At 36.3% G+C, this 26358-nt stretch overlaps 1 protein-coding gene across 1 annotated transcript in view; it reads right to left on the reverse strand.

Moving 5' to 3' along the window:
• Nucleotides 1–8696: 8696 nt before the first annotated feature.
• Nucleotides 8697–26358, reverse strand: part of HGF (hepatocyte growth factor) — a 57041-nt gene continuing 39379 nt past the window's right edge. The window contains exons 9-18 of the mRNA XM_031048326.2: nt 26177–26304; nt 24569–24671; nt 22653–22792; nt 20506–20544; nt 19932–20028; nt 16610–16684; nt 15882–16028; nt 15083–15189; nt 13072–13217; nt 8697–11177 (exon numbers count right to left, since the gene is read on the reverse strand). Of these exons, the coding sequence (XP_030904186.1) occupies nt 11007–11177; nt 13072–13217; nt 15083–15189; nt 15882–16028; nt 16610–16684; nt 19932–20028; nt 20506–20544; nt 22653–22792; nt 24569–24671; nt 26177–26304 (1153 nt within the window). The 3' untranslated portion in view covers nt 8697–11006. The remainder of the gene's footprint in view (nt 11178–13071; nt 13218–15082; nt 15190–15881; nt 16029–16609; nt 16685–19931; nt 20029–20505; nt 20545–22652; nt 22793–24568; nt 24672–26176; nt 26305–26358) is intronic.

Genomic DNA, 26358 nt, shown 5'->3' on the forward strand with positions numbered 1-26358 from the left:
AGTCTATGCATGAGATTCTTCCTCAGCACTATGAAAAGTATGTCAGCATTTGAAAAGCATAAAGGAGCACAGAATGGTGATAGCACATACAGATTTATCTCTTGCTACAAATATGATGGTTCTTGCTGTGGAATTTTTAAATTGTACAAAACCTAATGTGTTAGTTAGCTGGTTCAGCGATCTTGCACATCAACCAACTTATTTTTCTCATGCTGAGACTGACTTTGCAATATTTAGCATTATTTTTATTTTTCATTTAGCTGTTATCATCATTTAACTGTTTCTTACAGACATCTTAACTATGGAGATCACATTTAGTATCACATCAATCATAGCCTCTATTCTATGCAATTCAATTGACCTAGCATCTGTTACAATAAGTCCTAAGAAAGGTGACAGAATCTCCAGTAATCTAATTCATTCTAGTTATAAGCTGCAGTTTTCTGCCACACTACACACTTGCAATCTCTATTGTGCAAAAAATCATCTATCTAAAGATAGTCCTTGATAATGCAAAGTACTAGCCAATATCCTTAAGAGTATGCAGGCAAACTGTTAAGTAGCTAAAGATCTTTTTAGTTCTGATAGTCTATGAAACATTTTCTTTTCCTAAGAGCTGATATTTTATTTGTTTTGAATGCAAAACAAAACATTAGGAAAGGCCTGGAGGGAAGTCTAGCACACAAGTGACTAGTAACAGTCTAATCTCCCTCTGCTATTGAAGGAAAATGTGTTTTGGTTTCTTTCTTCTTAGTCAAGTAAACATAAATATATTTCCCCTGGCTTCCATTACAGCAAGTTGGCAGTTACAGAAGAATTCTTTCAGTTTTGATTTCCTGTCAGCTTTACTAACAAATGACCGCAGAGTACAGTATTCTCTTGGTGTGGTTTTTATAGACTCTGTGCCTTAAAAGGAGTGTTTCTGAATGAAATCACTATATGTTCTCGCTTGGAGAGCTCTGTTTGTTTTCTGTATGCAGTACATTTCCCCTATTAATGAATGTGTGAAATTGGGAAAACGATAGGCAGGATGTGGCCTGAAAGAAAACATTTGTTAGAGAAACTTCTCTTCCCTTGATCTTCATCTTCTAAGCTGGAGTCAGAAAACTAAATTCAGATAGAGACATGAACTGGTTCAGGCCACTTTTTCAATCTGCCCATAGCAGAGAGAAAACAACAAACCAAACCAAAACTAGCTCCATGTGCAAAAGGCTGATCTCAGGGAAGTCAGTGGCACATTGCTGAGTGTTTTCATAAGAGCTTGCTGAAATTTCTCCCTCAATGTTGAATTTCTTCTCAGAGGTCAATCTTGCACAGAAAGAGACCTGACAACAACAGAGCTCATGAGATACGGTCAGAAACTGTGTGGTTCCTAGGCTCCTCAGTAGCCACTCCTATGGGCTGGGACCTATTGCCCTGCTTTCTCACACTTAGAATTCCCTGAGAGTAGCCACTAATCTTTTCATTTGTCTCTAGAGAAATTCTGTTTCAAGCAGGTATCCATTCTCTACTTATGTGTGAGGAGTAGCCCCTCTTGAAGAGCAATCAAAAGTCTACTGTAAGAGCAACAGTCTTTTATAACAGTTTTTTCCAGATTGATATTTCTTTTTCTGCTCTGTCTTTATAGCCATGGTCTCTGGAGAAAATAAGGCAAATATAGAAATGCCACTGCACTCAGTGCATTTTCTGTATTTTGTTTTTCAACACATATATGCCTAAGTAGCCTTTTGCTCTGTAGTGTGCAGAAAGAAAATGTCCTGCAGTGAGGCGCTCAGTACTGTTCCCGAATCTTCACTGAGGGACCTGGACAGCAGTGTGGAGCAGGGCTAAGAGAGACAAAGTGATTTCATCCCTTCAACCCTTACAGAGAAGATAATAAGGAAAGCACTTTCCAAATAGAGAAAGCGTAAGTGTCTTCAGACAGCTAAGGAGGCCAAGAAAACTGCCAAGAGAGGAGTGTAGGGAAGAACATTCCAAAAAGCTGTCCTTAGCAGACCATAAATCCTACTCAGCAGACAGTTCAAACGCATCACTTGCACCAGTCCTACTCTTCCCTGTTTATTTTCTTCCTGTCAGCATTAAAATAGAATAATAAAGTACCAAACAAACAAACAAACAAGGCAAACAAGAAAATAAGCACCAAAACCCAGTAGAGAAGAAAAAGTGCTAGAACCCTTGTCTGTCAGCAAGGAGTCCCTTGGATCACACTATGCTGCAGCCTATGGAAACACTGGTGCTTTACCATGTCCCGTCCAAGAAAGGAATTCATAAGCTCTTCTTAAGCATCTGAAATAATCATTCAGAGGGATAAGGGAATGCCAAGATTATATTTAAATATTTAAATGGGAAGCATATCCAAAAGTTTTGTTTCATGCCCAAGTGAGGTGTCTTCCTGTTAGTTTTGGCTGTTCAAGCTTACAACAGCTCCATATTCCTTCCTGCATTCGGTTAGAAATTTAGAGATAAGGTAACTCTTTTAAACATAAAGAATATTTTACTCTTGAAGAATTTTTCAGGGAAATGGCAAGAAAAGTCCACCCTCCCTAGTTTGCTGTGGGAAAGACAGAAAACTCTGCTGCCAATTTTGAAAGGGAATGCACAATAGGGCAAGGAAATACCTTCCTCTTCAGAGGAAGCCACACATAATGAGGGCCTGGGGAGGAAAGCGAGCACACTGGAGGGAAAACAAACAGATTTCAGTTGGAAACCAGCCTGGTCTCTGTCAAACATACCAATAAAACTGACATGTTCCTGCACACTGAGTTGGTAAGATCTGTGTGTCATGATGGGAAAAAGTACCGATAAGAAAACTTAATAGCATTAACCCAAAGGCTAGCTACAGAAAACTTAAAAGCTTTTTTTGCCATTCTCTCTCCCCAGTCATGTGTATAAACCAAGCAGGAAGGTAAGGCTAAATTAAATTCCTCAGTAGAAAGTTAAAGGTATTAATGCTCAGGGATTAGTTTTAGGAGGTATATAAACTTAACTGTTGCTAACACTAAGCGGCATCAAGGGGGATTAATGAACACCATGCTTATAAATAGAGCCTGGACTCTTTGCTAAGACAAAGTCATCCTGGAAAACCTGTCCAGAACTTTAGAAGAGACTCCTAAGCAAATTAAAAAAGATAACAGCCCAGAAAGAACCCCAGTAGGGAAGCAGGTTTCTACAGGAAAAATATTTTGGTTTAAGACAACTTTAATATCAACATCTGGTGATACCTAACAAAATTAAAGCAGAATAAAAGAAAAAAAAGCATTCAGAAGGGCTTCCAAAGGCCCATGCATCAATCCAATTAGTGTAGATGCAAATGGTTATTACTGAGGGTTTGAGCATCTTAATTGCCGAGGCCTAGCTTTTTAATTCCTAACTTTTGGGGCCTTCGCATATAGATTATAGTAACACTGATGTTTCCAAACCAGTAGGCAGCTGTCTGAACACTAATCAGGTCTACTTGTCTGCTTTCAGAGCAATGAACATCAGTGCCGGGGCTTCTACAGTGCTTCAGGCAGAAGAGGTACATGTGTATGAACACAGACACACACACCGCAGAACTGATTTGATTAGTTTGGATCTAGCTAGTCTGGAGTGTGGGCAAAGATGCTGGATATGAAGACTCTTTCTCACAATTCAGACTTACACTACAGAAGATTGCCACCATAAATGTGCAAATTCAGGGTCTGAAAAATTTATACTCATGGCTGTTACCACTAAGCTCCCCTTTGTTACTCTTGGTTATTAAGCAAAGTGAGATGAGTGCTCTTTGTATGAAGACCTTTCATCTCAGGTGGTCCTGTTCCTGTACTAAGGCACTTCAGTTACCACAGCTCTACAGGACAGGGAAAATCCCAGGTTACAATAAACCTTTCCCTGAATTATCTGTGTAGATCAAGAAGATTAGAATTAGTGAGATATCATTGCAAAGGCATCTGTGTGCATTTGTGTGGGTGTGTTGTGTACTTGGTTTTGTGTAACTTGTGTTTAGTGCTCAGTCACATCAAGCCTCTGGCTATGTATGGATGGCTTGGTATAGCAAGCTGTGGAGCACCTCCCCAGAGATAGCAAAGCCTAGATGATGTGGGATGTGTAGAATCCATCTATCCTGCTAGCATATATCTTCCCCTGTGTTAATGTACGTGATGGCAAGGTAGGAACATCAGGGTGGATAGTTGAAGACTGATATCTGAATATTTCAGCAATGCAATAAGTTTTCACCTCCTACAGGTATTCTTAGAGATATACTCTGAATACATTTAACAGGGAAAAATAAGGCTATGTGGTACTTTGCCAGCAGAAACATAGACATCAAAGAATTATAGGATCAGGCAATAACTGGGACCCAGCTGCCTTGTGAGGATGCACACCAATGAAAAACAGGTTTTTAAACGAGTATTTAATGCACAACTTCTACACTTTACACTGCTATGAACAGCAAATTTTCTGAGCTTTCATTTAATCAAAAAATAGGAAAAAAAATAAAAATAAGGAGAGAATAAGCTATGTGGTGGCAGTTTTCTAACTGCTACATGAAGTTACAGTACTGTTAAACACAAGGCTGAACAGCAGATGGCATATTTACGCCCAAGACTTGAGACTATTGTTGACATGGTTTGCAATAGCAACGTTGATGTAAATGCATATATGCTCAGTCTGTGTATAATGCTGACATTAATCCTCAAGAAAAGAAAACCATCTGTAAAATTTTCAGTTAACATAATCAGAACTGAATTAAATACTATAAACTTACATATTATTCAAGATAAAGCTTTTTTCAAGTAGAGAGGACTATAGCTTTGTATTTTATACTAGCCTTGTCTAATCCAATGTGTGCCTTTAATGATATATTTCCTACCTTATTTTTAATAAATTACTATGAATTGCACTCTCCTGTGTATAATCTTTTCTCCCAGTAGAATATCAAATATCCCATTTGAGGGCAACACTAGCTTAAAAAGACACAGCTTAAGGTATCTCAGGCAAACATCAACATCTTTTGGGCTCTGAAGTTTGCAGGTTTTTTTTCTCTAGTGGAGAGCTTTTTCCTAAGGCATTCCCAAGGAATTTATTACTATGTGTATAAAAACTGCATTAGGAGTAACTGCGTCCATCCTGTGTTTTTAATTATTATTACTTTAATGAAAAATATTTGCATAGTAGGCAAATCAACCAATCCTTATATTCAGTTAGACTATGACTGACTAAAGTTGATAGTCTGCAGTGGAACTTTGATACCCAGGTTTGAAGTAAAATATATACTTTTCTCTGCCACTTAGTACCAGTCTGGACCATGCTCTGAATGCTTTACTAAGCCAGGATCTGAAATAGTCCCATGACAAAGTCCAAGGGGTCCAGAAGGAGGATTTAGGATCTACCATCAGCCTTAGATGAAGTTTTGATGATAATTTCAATGCTGGTAGGGTCAGGCCCTCAGATACAGAAGCACAACTGGTGCTACATCATCTGTGATCATATGGAGAATTCATTGCACCTTTCCAAGGTTCTGAACCAGAGTGTAACATCTTTAAGAAAGCTAAGGCCATTAAGCTATTCTATTGCAGTTTTTCACACCACATATCCTGTGCTATAAAAACTCAGTCAACTTGAAAATGAAAATTATCTCTTAATTTTTGAGCTTACTTTGGTATTAATCTTTTTATGGCTTGCCTTTTTCCTCCCAGCTGTTTTCCTTCCTATTTACTGCACTTGGTTTTTATTGGAACATAGCTGTCCAGAAACCGATACTTTTGAAGGCAGAGTAGATACATAACTGAACTATACTAAATGGCCTGCTCTTTTCACACAAGGTTTGTTAAATAACAAAGAGCAGAAAGCAAATACTGAACATTGATGTGGGTCTTCATCATTTATCATCTGCAGATTATAGTGTTCTTACAACTATGAAAGATAAAGTCATGACAGGATATAAAATGAAGGCAATATTCCTTTATGGATCTTTTTTTGTGTAAATTGCTGTACAAGCAGTTAATTCTTATAGCTCTCAGGAGGTAGACAGGTCATCTGAACATCCTTAGCTCTTTGAATATAAAACTACAGCAAGATGTGGTTTTGGCATATGTACTATTCTAGATTTTTATGACTCTGGAAGCATCCCTGCATGATTTATTGGCAAGCTTCCCATTGATTCTAGGGGTTCCTGATAAAATCCACTGATTTTATGAATCAATTAGAAAATCCCTCTTTTGGACGACAAACAAAAAGAGAGTGATATTTACCATGGAAAATTCAGAATCAGACTTCAAACACTCTGCACATGGGTTTCTTTGAAGAATGATTCACTATTGATATAGCTGGAGCTGTTAGCAAGTATATGTTTAAATCATCAGAATTGCAGTGTAACCAGAAATGCTTAGAACTTTGAAATTTCAGCTAGATAATGAAAAAGAAGTAATGAGCTTACTGTCCCTTACTTGAACTTGCTGAACGAGTGCTATGATGTTATAGGAGCTTGACAGTACTCGGCTGGACAGAGGCACTAATCTGATGGGGCTAATAAGGGTGTTGCTTGTTTCTTTCTTTGCAAGCTATTGCTGATGTCTGCTTCTGATATTAAATGCAACAGCAGCACCTAGGTTTGTTCAAGTTATTGGTCTCCTTTGTATCATGTTTTGTACCATCAGTAGTACAAAGTGATACATTAAGCCCTTTCCTGAAGTGTAAAGTTTATTTAAAGAAATACTTAAAATTCCAAACCTCTCATACAGGAATTGTGAGGAGCTACAAACTTCTTGGTAAATATTCATGTTTAGGTTAAGCATGTCCTTTCTACTGCAAATATAAACTCTCCATGATACACTTAGGCCATTCTCAGTGCAGATTTCCACCAGGAAGCTCTTGGGGAGACTCAGCAGGATCACAGCATGGATTTGACTATATGTTTAATTTTATGTGCAATTTTGCTATTACACACATGAAGGTCTTTAAAGTACCATTCCTCCATAGTTTGCACACTAAAATCCCTCACTGGAACTAAAGCTGGGAGGCTAGCCATGGGATTCCAAACCATTTTCTTTAAATAAGAAATATAATGATAATTAAGTTGTTGTTTTTTAGAAAATACTTTATTAAGAATAATAAGAGTAAACAAGGTTACAAAAATACCAACTTTATTAACTAATGAAGAGGCAGTTACTTACAGAAGATTTTTAATACAAGTTATAACCACAGTGTTCCCTTTTCATTAGGCATTCAGCCAGATGTGTTTAATGGGAGCATTATTTTCCCCACTTAAATATAAAAAAATACTCCCTATCATACACTGCATTCCACAGGCAGCTCCCTGAAGTTAGATCCCATGCAAGGAAACACCATACAAAATTGCCCAAGGGTTTAAAAAGGAACACTGTCAAATTTTAGAGTGAAAAGCCATGTTAGTTCCTGCCAGCAGCCCCAACATTCATAAAACAATAATATACCAGTGCACGTAAGGGAGGAAGAAAATAATTGATAAGGAAACAAGGCTAAACAACCAATCCAATAAGTTTCATCCAGGTTCCATGGGGGTCAATTAGTTTACAGCCAATGTTCCAGAAGAATAGCAGTAAAGCCTCACCTCCTGCTGCAGTTGCTGTGGAGCTGAGAATCTGTGTGCTTTTCAGTGTACAAGTATGCATAAAGTTCAGTGCACAGCCATAGCAAAAAAGCACTGAGCAACTTTGAGCCCCCCCCTTTTTGACAATCACATTCACTGATTTCAAGGGACATTTTGCCTGAGTAGGTTTTGACCCTCAGAGATATATATGGACCCTCGTCTGAAAAGCTCAAACTCAAGTGAGTAGCTCTGTCAAGTACATTGGCATTACCTGCAGCAAGGGTTTGCAGAATGCCTCAGAGAATTCAAATTTTAAACTAAAGAAGATTTCAGCAGTAGCAGCAAAAATCTAGACCAGTACATTCCCAATGAGAGCTACAGTTTCTCTGAGGGTCATGAGGTTTATGAGAGAACAAGAGATAGGGAAAAAAAGATTTTCTAAAGGATTTTTTTTTTCAGTAACAAAAGAAAGAAGCATCAGCCAGTTCCAATGCCCAAAGAAAATCAGTAATTAAGTTGAACTAACTTCAGTAGCACAAAATCACCTCTTTGGCTTTAATTAAAAAAAATTATATCCAGTATTTATACTTTTCAGAGACCAAGGATTAGTTACAACAAAGAGAACGAAGATGAAATTCAATGGTATTTAAGAATGTTCTTAGATAAAAATTTAAGTTCTGTACCCTTTAATTCTAATGTGAATAAAGCCACATTTACAAAGTAAAGTCCAACTCCTGCTGAAGTTAGTTAAGACGGTTTCCAGCAATTTAGATGGGCACTAGACCAGGTTCCCTTGTTATTACAGCGAGAAAAATATTAGAACAGTGGAAAAATATCTATAGAGTGTCCTTTAAGAGAATCCTGTAGTTATAACAGTTGCCTGGTACGGTACCATTGGTACCAACAAGAAATATTCACAGGAATAAATGAAGTACAAATTCATTACCACATATCATTATTCTTCTCTTCCCTTGCTCTTCAGAGTCTCATGTGCCCTCTATACTGATATAGGGAGAGCAAGAGCACCCAATAAGCAAGTGCATACAAACATGTTAAGTTCTGGAGCAACAACTCTGCACAATTTATTTTACTGAGGCGCTGCCCAGAACAAAAAGGTAAAAATCCTTACACGTTGTCTAACAAAAAACAGTATTTTTATCATATATATATATGTGTATATATATATATAAAAATCACAGTCTTCTGCACAGCAGAAGCTTATAACTAAAATATTTTACGATTCGATTTATTTTAATTAGACATAACAAAATGCCTGCAAATATAATACAGTGGGCACATAATAATTCTTAGAGTACAAAGAGTGAACATGGAGTTATATATTTTATCCACATTCTGCTTGTGACTGGAGACAAAACTCTCTTGGAGTTTTTTAAAATTTTCTCTTGAAAAGTTAATCCTTTCAGTAAGATATGGTCAGTATATAATTACTAAGAATATGTTCTTCACATACATGGCAATAATTAACTGTAAATACAACAGGCTAAATCCTGTCCTCTTTAGGTCTGGCAAGCAAGAAAGCCCAAAAGGAGAATAAAATCTTCAGAGGCAGCTGGAATGTATCAGTACAGACTATCTGTGTAGCATCCACCACCTCCAGATCTGCTGTACAGAGAAGTTGCATCTTATCCAAAGAGACTATTTACATCAGGAGGAATTTCAGAAGCTCTGCTTGCTGAAAGACTTCTTCCTATGTGCCAGTAGAATCTTCTGGATGTTTGACACAAATCTTAGCATGCCAAACCACTTAAGCATGGGCTGAAAAGCATCCCAGTTCACCAGGAGATGTAAGCATATTTGAGTCCCATTGAAATGAAAGTGCACTGCTGAAGAAAATGTTTTGATGAGTCAGCATGAAGAATGCCTCCCAGAACAGCTCCCCTGAACTGGTTAATTTCTGCCAGGGCAAAATTCAACCCTGTGTCTTCTGAATGAAATGTCCTTTTAGAAATGTCCTACACCATGATGCCACCTTAGCGGCTATGCAGTTAGATATGATACACGTCATACAATTTGGTAATGGAAACATTTACAGTTACACAGTCACAAGTGAAGTAACAGTGCAGTTACTTATGCAATTACATGTACAGTAGTAAAACAAACAATTTGATATATATTGTATCAATTTTCCAGAAATTACAGGGTAATTGGTGCCACCTATAACAACATATTTGTATAATACTTCCAGCCATACCAGTAAATGCCTAAAGGAGAACACGTGCTTTTCATGGATGCTATTAGTTCCCTTTCCCCATCAATATAAAGTGATGGCTTTACATACAGACAGAAAACACAAGCTACTAAACTACTGATGATGTTTTCCTTATTACATACAAGATCATATCAATATCTGCAATAATTTTATTACCCTGAAATTCAATTACACAGAGGATATAAATTTGTACAAATCTAGGTAAGGTTTTATTAAAGATCTTAAGTCTCTGAAAGCCTAGTAATGTATAACTTACTTTTCCCAGTACTAAGTCTCTCAGACAGGTGCCAGATCCAACTATTCTAACTATTCTTTTTCCTGATGCAAATAGAGTTACTTACACAAAATAATTAAAATCAAATGAGTTCTTAACACTTGTCTCTTGAGGAAGATTTGATATATATGATTGAAATTTAGCAGTAGCTAATCAGGATTAATTTTTCAATCTGTATGAAATACTCTTTTTAGCATTGTAAATCGATGGTTATATCTAACTTTAAACAAATGATTAATAGTTTACTAAGCAATCCACTTTTATGTCTCATCCTTCATCCAAAATGGATTTTGAGATATCTATTATAGGACCACATACACATTGGGGGAACTAAGTGCAAAACTAGGCTTTATAAACACTATGTAAAAGGAAGTTATATTGACTTCTATGAGAACTCTGCTTGCGGCAGGCTTGCCAAAGTCCATCAATAATGAAAAGATTAATTTCTAAAGAGATTATTTTTAATGAAATATTGACCTCTTATAAGGGCGAAAGAGAAACATGATCATATATGCTGTCCTTGACAGATGCATATATCTCTCAATAGGTCTTTTGTAATATATGAAGAGAAATATATGGCTCATAGAAATAATAAGATGTGATAAATAAAACTATGATTTTACTCTCTTCCTAAATAATCTGAAGAGCAGCATAAAAGAGGTCATATGATCTATTCCTACAAAACCATTTATCATCCAGTAATGTCTTTGCAAAATTTTTTACTCATTCAAGTATCTTCAGGAGATATGTCACCATACTTGCATATACTGTAAGTCACTCCAACACTTATAAAACAACACTGATCGATAGACAAAAACACCAAAAACACCCATAAATATTAAAAGAAGCTCAACAAACTTGACTATCAAGTAGTTAAAAAATTGTTGATCTTTACATTACACATTAATTCCATGCTGTCAAAAATCTTTCTTTGAATGGAAGTTGTCAAGTTTTCAGGGTTTTCTGTAGGTCATCATAATCTTGTGTATCCACCGGGAATAATATGAGACCCGGACAAAAATCCCAGGACGATTTCGAATGGCACATCCACGGCCAGGAACAATAACACCAACTACTATCTTCAGTCTGTTTTGTTCACAAACCAAAGGACCACCATAATCTCTCTAGGAAAAAAAAACATAAAGAATGTCCCTTCTCAAAATGCTTCAATACACAGCTCCCACCTGTCTCCTACTGATTGGAGCCTTTTGGGGGTGACCTAGCTCAATGAACAGGCAATAGGATTATTCTTGCCATAAGACAAAAACCAATTTCCAATATCTGTTCCACAGCCAGAATTTAGAAGAACCGATGCCAAGGTCAGCCTTTAATCTTTGATTACATCCCGTGCAAATTAAATCCTGTGATGGACCTTTTGATGCAATTCTAGTGACTTCAGACTACCAGAACTTACTGTCCTCTTTCGGTTACCTGCAAGCATAACATTTGCTTATGTGGATATAAACCAGATAAGCAGAAAGTGAGTTGACTGATAAACATCTGTGTTATGGTAAAAGGCTTTGCATCAAAGACTACAGACAAAGCCAGGTTAATATTCTTCTGTCAGGCCATCATCTTGCGAGGCCCTAGAATAAGAATCTATGTATACTAATAAGAAAGGGGGAGAATTCCATATATAATAAAAAGTAATATTTTGTAGACATAATTTTGAAACATGTTAAAATGCTCTTGTTCATTATTCTGAGTGAAGGAGACATCTATGCAGCAGTACATGCATTCAGAGAAAATTTGGAGTATGGCTAACTCAGATCTGGGTCTTATTTAGCCCTAAAATACATTTAAATTTGATTGAAACATCAATTTAGATACATTCACATAGATCTAGGACAACATAGACACTATGTTCAACGCAGATACTGCAGCTTTTACCCAGGCAAAACATACACTGAACCTAGCAAACTATCTGCAAAACTAGATAGTAAGTGTTCATATCAGATAGTGAGATAGTGTTTCAAAAAATAAAAGCTGAAAATTAGCATTGTATTCTCTCTGGATCACCAGAGAAACAACAATGTTTGACCTTTATTTGGTTAAGATCTTTTTTTTTCCTGACTGCAAATTAGTTCCCACATGAGCAATGAACTATGTCAGTACCATCAGAGCAGCTCATAAAACACTTTCAGGAGTGGAGTTTCACCTGCCAATCTGATTTTGTTTCTCTGCCTGTTCTCTGCTGAGAAAAGTAGCTTCAAAGGGGAACTCAGGGAGCAGGAAACCATGCAGTCATTAAGACTGATTGCTAATATTAATTCAGTTCATTTCTTCCAGCAGGAGAAAACAAAGTGCAGGATCCCCTGCAGACTTCCATGCAGATGTTTCATTTATAAGCCTTCACATGCCTAAGAGCTCACTTATGATTAAATATTTGATTTTGAAGAAAATACCTTGCAATAGCATAATGATAATGTGGAAAATATAATAAAAGGAAGAGGTTTCAGTAGTCAGTTGAAGACCTCAGTTCACCATGGTCTGGTAGAACACTTGGGTAGAGAAAATTTCACTAGTTGGTTAGGATCAGTATTAGCAAACCATCTGTCCCAGTTATTAAATGCATAATCATGTTTATGACTGTCCTCCTTCTATATGTCATCAGGATGATTTTCCACATGAAAAACTATATCTTTCTGTAAGACGTGATTTGCAGCATTTCTCCTCAGATGTCTTTTCTCCATTATCAAATTATACAAACAGAAATTTGTCCTGGTCTAGTAAAGAGTATAGTCATGTGATTATACTTAACATTCATGCAAAATTTTACTAGTGTGGTAGTATGGAAAAATTGAAGTGAAGAAACTTTTTCCTGAACTCTTGCAGAAAATAGGACATTAGAAATAATTTTCCTGTGCAAAATATTAAAAGAGGGCTTGTTTTTTTTTTTTTTTGGTGTAAAAATTTCATGCAGAGAGAATAATTGTAAAAAAAACATGCTAAATTATTTCTGGTAAACTATATTTAGCTGACGGCTCCTCAGAATATATTAGGAAATGTGATATTTACCTCACAAGGCCCAGCACCAATGGTTTCAGCCACAGCACAGATTTCTGACTCATTCACGGTGATCTTCCCTTTGAGATACTGATTGCATTTCTCATTTCCCAAAATAAACAGATTCGCTACCCGGAGAAGGCCATCATAGTTAATTACTAGAATTGGAAAGAGAATGAAAAATTTATTCTATTTTAAGAAAAACAAAAATTGAAGATACAAATCTGAATAAACTTACTCATGTAACTTCAGTTATTGTACTTTCCCAGCAGTAAACACATTATCTGTCCATCCCCATTCTCACAATGCATTTGCCTTTTGGATTTCTTATATTTGCTGCAAATGAGATTTGCAAGAAATTTGTTTGATGGGCATGTCTGTTCAGTTCTCTCAAGATATCTGGAGAAGTTTTTTGTATTAGAAGCAAGGGATAGGGATCTGGTTTTACCCTACTGTTCAACACCAACTTGCCCTGTCACATCACAGAAATCAGAGCTGAGAATATTGTCTCTCCCATGAGTGGAGTGAGGATTTTGCTCTCTCCTTCAAACACAATTTAGCATGTAAGAGTGCCTGCACGGCCTAGGGAAGGACTTGTGACTTGAAAAATATTGTAACAGAGCAGAGTCTTTCTTATTCTGTGCTGGTTCAGCTACACTGAATGACTGTGCCTGCGAGGGCAGAGCCATAGGCTTTTGCAATCTCCATTCATCAGCGTGAAGGTCAGGAAGCAGGAGCCCTGTAGAGCTTACTCTTGTTCTACATGTCGAAAGACAAGTCTGTACAAGCTGCAAAGATAAATAAAGGGCCTAGACTTGTGCATTCTCTGCCCAGCCATCAAAAGAAAACAACAAGCTTGCTCTTCACTGACTTACTATCCTGTTTTCTTGAAAAAAAATGGATGTAACACTTACTGCTTTCCTGACTGGGATGCTGTGAGGATTATAATAAGTAGTGCATAAAATAATATAGTACAAAGCCCTTGGAAGACAGATGTTATGTATTCACTGCATTATGTAACTCCACAGCATTTCAAATTCCTTATCAGTTCTAGTAAGATAAGCTTTCCTGCAATGCTGCACCATGCTCCAGCCTGACTTTCCTGTCCTCCAGACAGCCGTTCCTTGCAGAGGATGGCTAATATGGCCATGCTGGGAACACCAAATGTAGTCATCTGAGAAACGGCTGCTACAGATTACTTGCCACCCACAAAGTAATGCAGTGTAGTGACTACAAAGAAGAGAGCCTCAGAATTACAATCTAGTTTCTGCTTTGCTTCCAGGAGAGCATGAATATGTTGCTGCTACTTAGTCAGGGTCTGTGGCAAAATGACATTTGAGCACAGCAATTATTGTAGTAATTATTGTCAACTGGCAGCTATTAACTTTATCATCAACACATAATTAGGCAAATATAGTATTTACCAGCCTAACTAAATGTCTCTTCACCCACATATTTCTATTTACTTCACAGAAAACCTGTGTTTAATAAACGTTAGTAAGGTTGCAATGTCAAGTACTGAAAAGTTAGGGAATGTCAGACTTAGGACTGCCTATGCATCCTTAACTCAATGTCTTTGTATATCTTAATTACGTCTTTGATTACATAACTCTGTTAGTGTTTCCACAGGGTGGCCTGCTTTGGGATACAGAAAGACTGCTCAAGTAGATGAATTGGAATGTTTAAAAAAAGCTTTAGAACTCTGCAAATTTTTTTTGCCACATTTTGTAAACACATAGAACAATATATTTTGCTAGTTCATTCTTTGAAATATTTGAATCATTTTGCTTGTCTATTAAACAAACAAAAAATAAAAGTTGGACTAGAGAAAACATTTTATATTAAATGGTCTCAGGTGAAATGCTCAAAGATTTACAAAATTGGGAAAAAATTGAAACTGCATTTTATAACAAAAAACTGTCGCACAATCGTGGCATCAGGCAATACCAGCAGTCTCACCTATAATGACAAGAGGAGGTAAGCTGTCAATGCATTCATTTAGTTTTTAAAAATAGTTTCTTACATCCTGTGTATCCCCATCCATAAACACTGCAACTGGTCTTCTCTGGAATGGTACATCCAGAAATGGGCAATCGGATTATTTCTACAAAATTTGTCAATATGGCAGGTCTGAAAAGAGAAAACAAATAATAGATACCATGGATTTTACTCTACCTAAAATGTATCTGAAAAATAACTTCAACAGGAATCAAAACCTATGCCAATTCTTTTCCATCTTTGATAGATTCTTCTACCTACTTTTTGTGCTACAGCTGTTAGCTGTCAAAAGATTTCTTGAAATGCTGTCAGCACTATTGTGCTATTTAACTTGGGTTTTCATCTTAAAAGTAAGTAATGATTGCATTTTGTTTGAATATACAGCTTTGTTAATATGGAGAAAGTTTGAAAGTTCATATATACACAGGGATCTCAGTTACAATCTGGTGCTTATTCTCTAAATTTAGACCATATACTAGTGCATGCGGATTGTTATTTAAAAAAAAAAAAAACAACAAAACAACAAAATGACAAACAAACCAAACCAAAAAACCCTCCTAACAAACCTAAACTTGGTTAGAAAAGTTATCTAGAAAACCATATAGGCACCATTTTTCTGTACTGATTAAGATAGATGAATCTGCATTTCTGCATATACAAATTAAAATCTCTTTTCTTTGGAAGTTTATTCTATACAGACATCATCATCATGCGGTATCAAATGTAGTATCAAAGATGGCAGTGAACTGAATTTGCAAGTCTTCTTTAGAAAGAATCTCATTCTTTGGTTGAGAGTTCTGGAATTCACAATAATGGCTACAAACCTGCTAAGTTTCAGCAAGACCAAATCTGATCCTGCAGGGCCATATACCAACTGGGAGATATTCAGAACTTGTCTATGCTTCTCCTCTCCCTTTCCTTTGATATTATGGACTCCAAGCCAGGCTTTGTAATCTTTCAAATCTTTGTACCTAAATGAGGCAAGTTAGTTAGGATTTTGACAAGCATATGATACAATAACTAAAAAAAACTGTTTAAAATGTTAGATCTTAACTAATACTCTTCACCAGAAATGGGTTTCTGCTGCCAACTTCTATTCCAAAATAAACATGCTCTGATGTAAGCTTTTGGTCTGAAGACGTTACATAATTTTAACTATTACTAAAATCTAATTTTTGTTTCCTAATTGTATCCAAACATTTAGATCCTTGGACAATATAAACCTTTGATTTTTTTGAGATTTGCCCAAGTTTTCTATTTTATTTTGTCGAGCTAAGCAGAAGCATGAGATTATTTTCATAAAGAAGCAATTGTCTAACCATTGGAGTTGGAAAATATATTTATACTTCTATGTTGAATAGCCAAAACCCTTTTAGATTAACAACAATAAAAATAGATAATACCAAGGTCCCACAGGCCTTTTATATCAGAAAAGCAGTGTTAAAGCCAAACAGGAGAGAAAAAAGCTTCATTTAAGTTGAAGAGGTGCTGTGCTGATAAGATCCCAAAAAATAGACATATTTCAATATTGCAAAACTACAGACTACTGTACCGAGAAGGGAAACACTGCCTTGCTGTTAGAACCCACTCTTCCTTTATTAAAGTACCTCCACAGATATGCTTATTCCTGGGAGAAAGAAGAAAAAAAAATGTAAAAAAGAGGTAATAGAATGATTTTCTACATATTCCAAACATTTAAAGAATAATTTTGTTCCCCACATATGTATGTATTTCCCCATCCTGGTGAAAGGTAGATGACTGTCAGTCTGCAAAAAACACATTTCTATCCCTCTGCCCTACAATTTCAACACTTACAGTAACATAAACTTGCAGAGATTTACTCCAATGTGTAAAGCCAAGAGCAAAGAGAAACTTAGTCACTCTGTTCCCTTAGCTGTTTCAAAACTCAATTGTAATGAGACCTAATTAAAAAAAAATATATAATAATAATAAAAAAGAAAGCTAATTCTTTGTAACAGGAACTGGACTGAAACACTCAAGCAAGTCCCCAAACTGCCACCAGATGTAAACAACATTTGATCATTATTCATGTAGGTATTATTCAAAGTATTGACCTCAAGGTGGCGAGTTCCTATTTGATTACAAGCCCTCTGAGATTTCTGTCCCCACATATTTCAGTTGGAAACAATCTGCAATGTGTGACATCCTACATACGATTATACAAAACCTACCGCATAATATATCAAGTAAAATTAAAGCAATTAAGCATGACAGTTCTTTCAAAAATAAAGATGACTGTGGAATGCAGATTAATTAGTTTCCTTCTTTCTGCCTCCAAAATCACATTTATTTTCTGCAGCCCTTTGGAAAGTGAATCAGAATTGTCAGCAATTCAGGAAAAGCTTAAAATCTTGGAATTTATAAATTCAAATCACACAAATGCTCAACGCTTTGCAAAGAACTTCTGGAAGGAGTCCAGACTCTGTATGGAGTTCAAAGACAGCAGAATAACACAGAAGCTTCTCTACGTTATTTTTTTTTTTTTATTTTATTTTGGTTGAGGAACAAAATATCTGATCCAAAAGTTTGGATTCTTTCTAAAATATATATTCTGCCCAGTATTATTACAAAAAAAAGTCACAATCAAGGAGTATATGCATGCTTCCATGTTATGTTTACATCACTCATTATCAAGATGAATTTATAAGACTGTATCCTTGTCCTGGGTTCAGCAACCAGTAATTTTTTCTCCTTCTTGGTAGCTGGTGCAGTGCTGTGTTTTGACTTTTGGGTTGGGAACGGTGCTGATAGCATGTATGTATTGAGTTACTGCTCAAATGTTTGGTTTGTCCAAGGGCTTTCTGAGCCTCATGCTCTGCCAGGGAGGAGGGGAGGGCAGGAGTAAGCAGAGACAGGACAACTGACCCAGGCTAGCCAAAGAGGTATTCCATACCACAGCACGTCATACCCAGGATGTAACCGAGAGTTACCCAGAAGGGCTAGGGTTCTGGGGGTTGGAGGAGGTATTGATCAGTGATTGGTCGGACAAGGTGGGGTGAGTTATGGGTTGGTGGCTGGTGAGGTGTTGTATTCTCCTCACTTGTTATTTTCTTTATCGTTATTACTATTATTGGTAGTAGCAGTAGTGATTTGTGTTATACCTTAGTGATTAAACTGTTCTTATCTCAACCCGTGGGAGCTACATTCTTTGGATTCTCCTCCCCAACTCTCCAGGAGTTGGGTGAGCAAGGGGGGGAGTGAGTGAATGAGTTGTGTGGCTTGAACCACTACAATCCTCTGCTTTAGAAGATTGACTACTACTTTAAACATAGGACATATCCAGAATTCATTCAATGAAATAGATGAAATTCATGCAAATACACTTAAATTCACCTGATAAGAGGATCTGGATTGAATATATAAGAAATTTTGTCATTGATCAATTTAATATTTAGAAGTGGGCCTTAGTTACAAAATACAAGTTCCTATGTTGCACTAAGCCTTTACAATTTGGACATGGCAATTCCATTTTGAGGTGTGCAGTTAGATTTTTGCAAAAGACCTGAAGACATTAATTTTTTGTTTCAGACAACATTCTATTTGCTTCCTTGGTAACAATACAAAAATAAAACTGCATTTTTATGCCCACATGTAATACTTAAAATTGTATTTTGCTGTTGGAGTATTCCAAGAATTCAGTGAAGAATCTGCAACCATTTAAGCACACATCTACTTCATGGAATTTTGTTGCATAGCACAAAATCCAGGTTCAATTGCCTTAATGTAAGTTATTTAATTTCTAGGCAGCCAGATGTATTTCACCTTACCTGTCTAAAATTTCCTCAAACATCAAGGCTGCTTTAAAACAAGTGCATGGATAAACTTTTCTAGGAATGATTCAGCCCACCTGATTGGTTATTTAGTCTAGGAATAGAGTGATGGTCCTTTAGAAATGTCTTTTTGCATCTTCCACTACCCTTCCAGAAAGGTCTAGCTCTGATTTGATCTCATAAGATGCAAAGATCATCAAGAATGGGAAGTACCCAGAATTATTTTAGCAGTGAAGCAGAGTAGAAGACAAGAGGTTTACCTTTACTCCATTTTTCCATTTAAGACCTGGTTACAGCATGGTTTTAAAAGAGATGAATCATAAGGTAACAGAATTGAGCCATATCTTAGTTTATATCACCAGACAAAAAAAACAACAACAAAAAAGACTTTGTTTTTTTTTTACATTTTTTCTTTTTTTTTTTTCATTGTAGGAGATACAGGACAGATACATGAGGTATATTAACGATTAACACTTCCAGCTGATGAGTTATGAAGCAGAGTAATGATCATAGGAAATGGTAATTTATGTTCTGGCTTTTACACAGTAGTAAGTTAAGATCTGCCATAATGTAATACACATTTCCAGCTGTACATGTTAGGGACTTGGTTTAGAGAATGAAAAGGATTCCCTTATAGCTCCTACTTTGAATTGTATGCAATGGTATGAGCAGAAAGCTAAATCTGACATGGATATAAATCCTGAATCCAACACTTCTCAACTAAATGCACTGTTGTTGAAGTGAAAATATTTACATGAAACTCAATTTTTTTGGTAACAGTTTCTAAAATAAACAGTTTAGTGCTGGATGCTAAGCCAATGTTATGAAAAAGTTTGCAGCAGCTAATCAAAAAAGCAGAATGCTATGAATGCTTCATAAGCTCATGTGTGTAAGTTAGTGACAATGAACATGTAAATATTTCACTGACAGTATGAATACTATAAAATCACCTGATGTTCCAGGAATGCTGCTTTTCTGCTTTTACAGAATTTGATTGCAATCCAGAAGCATTCTTATTATGGTCAGTTCTACAGCTCCAAAACCAATATATTCATACATCTTTCTAACCAAAGTTATAGTTACCTGTATGTCAAGCTAACCACCCATCCTTCGTTAGTTTGTGTTGGGATTCCATTTACAACTCTCAAATGTTTTGTTGAGGCACAAGGAATGACAGTATCTGAAAGCAGGTCCAGAGATCACATTTTACTAAAAACAGTGGTAGGAAACCTGTACAGTTGCACATAAGGACCACAAGAAGGTCAACATTTATTATGGATTAACTTTCCTGCGCTATCGAGATATATTTCATCAAACCTACTTCAGTGAAGTTGAGTCAGTCTATATAAAAATGCATTGGCAATATAAAAGATATATATTTCAATATGGGTTGGTTTTTCTTTTTTTGAGATTTACATAGTTATAGAGAAAACATTGTAAATCATTACCATATCTCACCACTGGCAAGACAGGTGAGTATACATAAAGGAGTATAATAAAACTATTCTACATTTTCCTCTCGTAAAACCTATTTTCTTTAATCTATATTTGTTTTAATCTTTAACTGATATTTCTTTTATTTCCCAATACGAAAGAAATGGCTAGTCTTAGAGAATATAATATATGCACTGGACAGTACTTCTGCAGATTTACTTACCATCCAAGCTGGTTGTAGTAGGAGTTGTATCCCCTTCACCTAGGCAGAAACATAAAATAGCCATAATACAAAATTAACACGTATCTAACAGTTGAACAAAATAAAAATGAACAGCAAAATGACATATTGCAAATTTTAGTAGTTCACAAAGTTTTAAACTTCAGTCATTCCTTTATTACTCTGCAAAAGCACAGTCTAGTAAGGGTTAACAGAAAGGCACAATTTCATCCCAGTAGAAGTAAACAATTAAATATTTTGCAACAGGAGTTTAAAGTATTTTCCTTCTTGGCTGAATCCTGAATACATCAGACTATCTATTATGTTCAACCTATATATTTAATTCATAAGAGCAAGTGCTGAAAAATTAAGTTGTGACTTTTTTATAAGCTTTCAGGAAGTATTGAAGTCACATAGTTAAATATAAATCAGATTTAATGAAAAATCCTAATCTCCTCGAAAACCCTTGAAACTTCAAATTTCCTTCTCCCTTGCTATCAGCAAAAAACTTAGCCTTATCAAAATATGTTACCCAGAATCTGGTTTGGTTCTTGCATCTAGTCCAAGTCAAAATACAGTTCCAATGAGCTTGCTTAGACCTCGTTCAAAGTTCTTGCCTTCAGCAAAGCCTGCAGAGTGACCCAACATTACAAGCTAGAGGTACAGGTGTAGCTACAAAAAATTTGCCCAGGTAAAATTGAAACAGCCTCATCCAACTAGGTTTCCACCATTAAGTAAATCTCTCTCTCGCTCTCTAAAGGTATACATTTATATATGCAACTAAATTTCCATGTGTATGTATAACATATGCATCTCTGTATGTGTATTTGCATGCATATGTATACATGTATCTATATATATGTGCATATATATATAGAGAGAGTGAATGCTGTTTGATGAGACCAACTAAAGGCATTAAGTGAGCACATCTGGGAACTGCTAGCATTTTTCTGTACTGGTTAAGCTGGTTATCAGTACCTGAGTGAGCTATTAGTAGTTTAATACTTGTGCATATGAGTTACAATTGTAAAACAGACATATTACAGCTCTGGAGGTTGTTTCCAGGAACCATAATACCATTGCCATGTAACCTATAAATGTTTGCTGTGAATATTTTGTTAGGAATTCATAGATGCAGATAATGAACTTATATATTCACTATTTATAGTGAATAAAATTTATACTCCTTCAGCTGTTGTTCTTTATCTACATTGACACAAATAACCTTTTCCAGTTTGTTTACTATTTACATAGATGCCAAAATATCACCTGAGACTTGAAGTATCGCCTCTTAGAGATGCTGAAGTTCAGACTATGAGGAAACACAGCAGATTGCTGCTAGGAATGAATGTAACATTATCTTTAACCTCTAGAGATCACAGAAATTAATTCAAAGGCCTGATTTACCATTTAATTGTTCTCTCGGGATATACAGCACAGTGATTTAGAAATAAGAATTGAGAAAAAAAGAAAAGAACATAAATGGAATTACACATTTTTCAGCATAAACCTATTCTTTTCCACTGAACATCAGTCTATTACTGTATTCCCTAGGGTCTTTAATTCTGTTTATTTAATCTATTTAGGTTTTAACATGCAACATTAGAGGCGTGATGTTCCTAGTTCTTGCCAGGAATTAAATCATCCTATAAACATCCAAAAGCAGAATCTAATCTATATAGCACATATACACTCCAGCATATATGTAGTGAGTTATCCTAACTTTACAAACAAATACAGATCACACAAAGAGTCTGTGAAGCTTGTAGCACAGAAGATAACTGTCTCTGGGTTTCTTGAGGCCATAGCCAGCTTTCTGACCACTAGACAATTCTTTGTCTCCATCCAGCACTCATTCAATAGCTAGATCTGTTGGAAAATGTTTAACCATCTGTAATAGCCCTTTTATGCTCCTGCTGCATAAATAAGCCTTGAAATCTCCAAGCTGGTCAAGGAAAATGACCCCTTGTTCATATATTACACAAGCAACTTCTGTCCTTTCCTTCTCAGTCATGCACAATTGATTCTTGATAGAATCACACATTATCTGCTGTCACAAGTGACAGTACAAAGGTATGCCTATGCATGTGACACCATGGTTTCACTGGGACTGCACAGTTGACAACGCCTGAGGCACACCAAGTACTCACATCGAGAAATAGGGCAGTAATCCCAGGGAACGAGAGGATCATCTGTGTAACACCAGGGACCATGAAAATCATCATCTGGATTGCGGCAATAGTTTTTCTTCAGTTTACTAACATCTGGTTCTCTGAATATTTGTATATGCCTACAGGGAAAAAAAAATTCAAAGTGCTGAAAAGCTTTATACTATAGCCCAAATTTTCAAAGGTTAAATGTTGCCTTGCTCCACATTGTAATATTAGCTGATTGAGAAGCCTACAGGTCAGGGTTTCAGGCTGATTAAAATCAAAGGGAAGATGAGACCCAGATATTTGCTGGATCTGGGTCCAAGTTTCCTCTAGTTGATATTTTAAGCTCTGTGTCCACTGTACAGCTGTGAGGTTTATTGGTCTGCCATTAAAGCTAAAATCCCTGAACACCCTCAGCAGGGATCATTACACTGATTAGAAGAGAGTATGTGTTGCCCTCAGCAAATCTACAGGCCTCTCTGGGAGCACAGGTACCTTCCTCCTCCAGATTTACAGCTAGTACAAGGGACCACTGAATCTGCAAAGAAAGATGAATCTTAGACAAAGTAAAGACAAACACAAGAAAGTTAGACAGACTGAGCAGAAGGCAAGGAGAAGGATGAATGGCTCAGACAAACTGCAGCAATAGGTGTCCTAAATTGCAAACCTGTATGAGGCACTTTTAAAAGTGAAAATTTGGGGTAAAAATCTGAAGCAGAGAAATCTGTTTATTTCTGGCTTATCAGATTGACACTTACAAGATTCTGAAGTTACAGCTGCACTCCCTTTTTCAGTTCATAACCATCCATGCATGCTGCCTCTAGCACACCCATAGCCAGAGTAACTGCTGCAGTGAGACAGGTAACTCCCAAAAGATGTTCCCAGATGGAAAATTTGTGGGAGTAAGAGAAGAAAGGCTCATCTGTGCTCAAGACTGTATGAATGCAATTACATCAAGCATCCAGTCTCATTCACAGCTAACTGAAGACTTATTAGCACTCTCAGAATGCATGATCTTAAAATTCTTCCTTCCTTACATGGCCAGTATGCGGGAATATGTATTCTGCCTCTGGCCCTGGGACAGCCAAATTCCAGAGGGCAATAGGTTGGGCACTATGACTGTGGTGATCATGAGCACTAGCAAAACAAGTACCAAAGGTAATACTGAAATAATCACATCTACCTCAGAAACTAAAAGAAAATGAAGGAAAAACTGTTTCCATCTGAGACACTAATGTAATATCTCATACGTAGAAACTTTTTATTAATCTCTTTGTGCAGTATGTGGAAGTCCTTGCTCTTTTCATTTACTGATCAACTATTCTGAACCAGCAAAGACAGCATATGATCAAAATAGTCTTGAAAACTCACAACTTCTTTTGTACTTACTGCTGATTCATTTTTTACATTAACAAATAAAGTAACTTGCCATTTCTACTACTTGAATATGATAACAGAAAATACAAGTTGCTTTCATGTAATTTGATGTCAGTATCATTAGATCATAGTCTCAAGACTCAATTTCATGCTGTAAGGGAACTTAGGTAGTTTAAAGTCTAACCTCCTGCTTCAAGCAGCATGAGCTATGAGATCAGATTGATGAGAGAACCGTTTCCTACTTCATTCTTGCTATTCTCTCATAGAGCAAAACTTTCAAGGACAAAGTAAGGCCTGGTAAACCAGGCCAGTAAACTAAACACTAAGAAACATCCCAAAGCCTGCAATTAGTGGTTAGCCTGAACAAAGACATGTTGTGTAATACATTTAAAGGGGGGGAAAAAAAAGAAGATACTGAAAGCTCCAGGGCATAAGGGGCTATTTTAGAATCACTGCAGAAAAAAAGAGATGCCATCTGGAGGCAGTATTTATTCAGGACTCACTGAACCATCTCTTTTTGTTTCATATGTACACACCTACGTAAGTCTTCAATATTCTTGTCCCATGTGGAGCAAGTTAGCCCAAATCTTGTCTTGGATAGGTTCCCCATGTAACTCTTTCCATTGCCACGATAGCAATCTGAACAAAGGAAGTTGAGACAAAAAGAAGTGGAAGGTGATTGTATAGCTTTGAAGAGAAAACTCCTCATTTCCATCAGTAATTCAAATAATTAAAGACAAGTGTTATATTTAGCAAACACTATACAGTATAAATCAGTCAACTGTATAAATCAAATCAGAAAGAAAATGGGAGAAAGTTTTCAGAATCAGATACATAATGTCCTGCTTGAGGCCCCCATTCCCAAAACAGTAGCATTTTAAACTTTGCCTTACTTAGATAAACTGGAAAAATATCCTTCATAAATAGTTTATGGTTAATTTAAAACGGTCACACAGAATATCCTGAAAGTTGTCAGGAGCTGCTGTATACAAAACAAAAATGCCCCGCTATTCCTTCATCCTAAAAAAACAGGCACTCAGCCTATTTGAAAAACCTTACCTTTATGTAGATTCTGGATACTGGCAAGAGTATATAATCCTAGACTTAAATTCTACTTTGGCAAAACAAAAAAAAAAAATCAACATGACTTTAATTTTAATGTAATTCAGAAACTTGCCTGTTCGCTCCAACAGAAGTCATGTTTAATTCATAAGCTTTTATCGTAAGCCTTTCTGAGACTTTTCAAGTGGATTGTTTAAAATGATCACTACTCTAAAGAGTTTTTGCATAAAGTATTTCATTTCATATTCATCAGTATTTTTACTTTTGGATAATTGATACTTTACAGAAAATACAAAATGAAAGAAAAAGTTTAATCCTTTCTCTGAATAACTTTTGCAACTGCAACTTCTCAAATTTTAAAGGAAAAAAAAGGCTAAAATTTAAAGATAGAGATCTTAATGCAACCTAATGTAGGGTCATAGGTCTGATGTCCTAACCTCAGTTTATGCTGTGATTGACATCAGTTCTCAAGATGCAATAATACTCCTTAGAGTACCACTAAGACCTCACGGGAAAAACATTTGCCTGAAGACTTGGAGTGGACTTTACAGGCAAAGACAACAGCTTGAATCTAAGAGGTTACATGTGAAGTCCCATGTGGTTTTCTTTCAGTTCAACATCTTACAGACAAGGGAGTTAATGGAAAAAAATACATTTAAAATATTGTGTTTGATGGCCTCATATGCAATTATAAATAGACTGTAAACCAAGGAAATTGCTTTAGCTCTGGGAAAAGGGCTTTCAAACTAAGAAAGGTCAGAGATTGGAGCAGATTTCCAGTTAATATAAAATGTATCTCCAGTTAATATAAAATGGCACTCTGATTTGTCTTGTCTAAAAATCAGATCCAATAACAAATCTTTGCTGCAGCTTTCCCTGTTGGAATCGAAACATGAACTGAGAAGCGAATCTCATTTACACCATGATGAATCCCAAATATGCAAATAAAGCTAAAGCAGAACTACACAGGTGTAATACAGATGTACTGAGACTAACTTCTCTATTTTTCCAGCCTGCCTATCTGCCATTTGGAACAGTACAGCATTCACTTAAAATCACGCTATCGACCTTTCTTCTGTTACCTTGCTCATTTGATACATCGCACTTAGGAATCTGGGAGCAATAACCAATACGGATGTTTGGGTCAGTGGTAAAACACCAGGGTGATTCAGATCCATCTGGATTTCTGCAGTAGTTCTCCCTCAAATCCCTATAAAAATAAATATGTTAGCTCACAACAGGGATAACCTAAACACACTGATGC

Source organism: Melopsittacus undulatus, chromosome 5, assembly GCF_012275295.1.
Source record: "Melopsittacus undulatus isolate bMelUnd1 chromosome 5, bMelUnd1.mat.Z, whole genome shotgun sequence".
Taxonomy (NCBI): domain Eukaryota; kingdom Metazoa; phylum Chordata; class Aves; order Psittaciformes; family Psittaculidae; genus Melopsittacus; species Melopsittacus undulatus.